General features: G+C 55.8%; 1 protein-coding gene across 1 annotated transcript in view; it reads right to left on the bottom strand.

Moving 5' to 3' along the window:
- The window catches only part of IL4 (interleukin 4), a 2,334-nt gene extending 2,118 nt beyond the window's left edge, over window positions 1-216 (bottom strand). Inside the window, exon 1 of the mRNA XM_009286084.1 lies at window positions 142-216. Coding sequence (XP_009284359.1) covers window positions 142-216 — 75 coding nt within the window. The remainder of the gene's footprint in view (window positions 1-141) is intronic.
- Window positions 217-2,684: the final 2,468 nt, after the last annotated feature.

Raw genomic sequence — 2,684 nt, 5'->3', positions numbered from 1 at the left:
AGCGCTGTGAACCATGCGCTCTGCCTCGGCGCTGCACGTTCAGCACCTTTCTTTGACTCAGCATCGCTCTCGCCGAGCCCGGCGAAACAATCTGTCCCTCCCATCAGTGGGTAAAGGCTGAGCCACGCGAATGAGCCCTACCTTCGTCTCCAGGATCTCGCTCAGCAGCCTGATGCTCTCCTTCAGAAGGTTGGAGGTCTGCAGCAGGGCGGCCATGCGGCCCTGGCAGGCTGACAGCGCCAGGAAGGTGAGCAGGACCGGGACCGGGATGCTCATGGCCTGCTTGGGCTGAACCCCCTCAGCTCGCAGTTTCTGGATATTTTGGTGATCTATACCTGTGTGTGCTTTTCTGGAAGAAACATCTCAATTTATGGCTGTAAAATTGCTGAACCTGTAGGAAAAACTTATTTTTCCCTTATCTGCACTTTCCAAAGATGCTCCTATCCAATTAGGACAACAGGTCTTTTTTGTAGAAGTCAAGATTTTCTTCTGATCTTGCATTACGTTTCAACGTAGGAAATTTCCACCGTATGATAACGGTGGTAGGAGTCAGGTCACGTACAAAAGAAAAGTATGTAAACTGCCCGGTTTGGGGATTCTTCATTTCTCCGTATCCCAAGACTTTCTCTACACCGTGAGGTGAAAGTGGCCGAACTGGGGAGACCACGGATCTGACCGCACTCAAATAACGGAGCTTTGCTTTTTTTTTTCTCTAACTATCCTGCGAGCTCTTCCATCTCGCATTTCATTTGAATATCTCCAAATCATGCAAAGCATCCTTCATCTGCATACCATTTTCTGTCTACGGTTATCTTAACCTGCGCCCGGGGAGAAACAGAAAGCGCGGCAGAGCCCTGCCTGGGGCCCGCAGGGACAAAAACCTCCTGGGTAGGAGCGGGGCATCGTCACCTCCTGGGGCCAGGGGGTTTATGGAGAGCTGGGGACCCTCCTGGCCAAACGGGACACCCAAAACAGCGTGACCCTGCCCGTGACACCCTGCGGGGACGTGGGCGAGGGGCAGGGAGCTGGCGCAGCGTGGTCCTGCAGCATCGATGCCCGGGAGCGCCTGCACTCGCATGGGGAAACGAGGTTTTGTGACTCTGATCCAGCGCCCGGTGTCTCGGCGAGCTGGAGGCTGCCCCAGCCCGTCCTGCCCCGCTCGGCGAAAAGCCTGAGCGAGGTTCAGGTGATGGGCTCTGCCGGCACCACCGACCAGCGCTGCCGCAGGAAATCACACTAAGAAATTAGCTGAGCTGGGAAACTTCGGAGTTTTGTAATAACTAATAGGTATTTTTCTAACTCAAATAGCAACTTGCCATCAGATGCTTGATAAGAGTTTGCGAGTGCTCGATTAATCCAGGAGCAGCCAGACTGAGAGTAATTTTGTTTGTCTAATTACGAAATGCCCCAGATGAAGTTGGTGCCACTGACTCAGAAAGACCTTTGCAAGGGATTTGCCAGCGGAGTGCTGCGCCGTTTCCTACCTGCACCGCTCTCGATGGAGAGCAGATAAGCGCGCGTGCTTCGGCTGCGGGACCGTGCCACGGCGGCAGCGGCCTCTGTGGTTGGCGGCCGTGGGGCTGGGCTCCTCGCCGGGATGCCCGGAGCCACCCCGCTGGTCTGGGACGGGGGGTGGTGGTGGGAGGCTCCCTGCCTAAAAGTGATGCTGGAGAAGGGGATGGAAGTGGTGGTCCCGTCCCGCAGACGCAGTGGTTTCCCCAGTGATCACGGTGGAAAGCTCTGAAACTGGAGTAAATGAACAGAAAACGCTACATTAACAGAAAAATGTAACCTTTGAGCTACTCAGGCTGAATCATGGTGGAAAACTGCATTACTGTGCGATGGGAAAGTCACCAGTGAAGGAAAAAATTCCCACGTCCTTTCCTGAGGGTGGGAAGTGGCTGATGGCAGTTTTGGCCCCATCGCTCGCTGGAGGGACGGCTCTGTGGTCCCCGACTCTGCCCGTGTGGGGCGGGAGGGTCATTTCTGGAGCCCTGGCTGTGCCTTTGTCCCAGCCATCGTTCAGGGGATGCACCTGCTGCCATTTTCCCTACAAAAGGAAGGTGCTTGATTCAGAACCGTGTCCTCAATGTTTCTCCACTGCCATTCTCTCCCTCGTGCTCTGTGGTTTGAAGCATCTCCCCATCACACGAGGATCCTGCCTGGGCTCCCAGCACCAGCATCCCCGCAGCCACCGAGCCCAGGTCTCTGCTGAAAGCCACAGCCACCGGCTCAGTTTTCCCCCTCTTTCTTTGGCCTAAACCGGAGCGATTCCAGCACAGCCCCTGAGAAAGGGCCACGAGGGTTTGCCTGGGCGCAACGTGCTGCCCAGGGTAAATTTCGGCTGGCAGTGGCAGGGATGTTCTGCTGTTTTCATGCATTTCTGTTGCCCGCCATGTCTGGTGCTGGTGCTAATAACGCTGTGGTTTATCCAGAGCAAATCCAAAGACTGCAGTTAACGCCCCATCGCATGCAGTTATAGCAATTTCCTGCATTTATAACAATTTCCAACAGCCGGTTTGCCTATTTATTTCCTACCCGTGTACCTGCCGCTGCCGACACCCAAGCGGGCGCTCGTCCCGTGAGCCGGCCCCATCCCTTCCCTCGCCCATCAGCCGAGCGTGCCTTCCCCTGCGTGCGGCGCCGCTTTGCCGACGGCTGGCTCCCATTTCAGCCCTGCTGCC

This window comes from Aptenodytes forsteri, unplaced genomic scaffold, assembly GCF_000699145.1.
Source record: "Aptenodytes forsteri isolate BGI_AS27 unplaced genomic scaffold, ASM69914v1 Scaffold54, whole genome shotgun sequence".
Lineage (NCBI taxonomy): Eukaryota > Metazoa > Chordata > Aves > Sphenisciformes > Spheniscidae > Aptenodytes > Aptenodytes forsteri.
The sequence above is the reverse complement of the archived record's forward strand: the minus strand, read 5'-3'. Positions and strand labels throughout refer to the sequence as shown.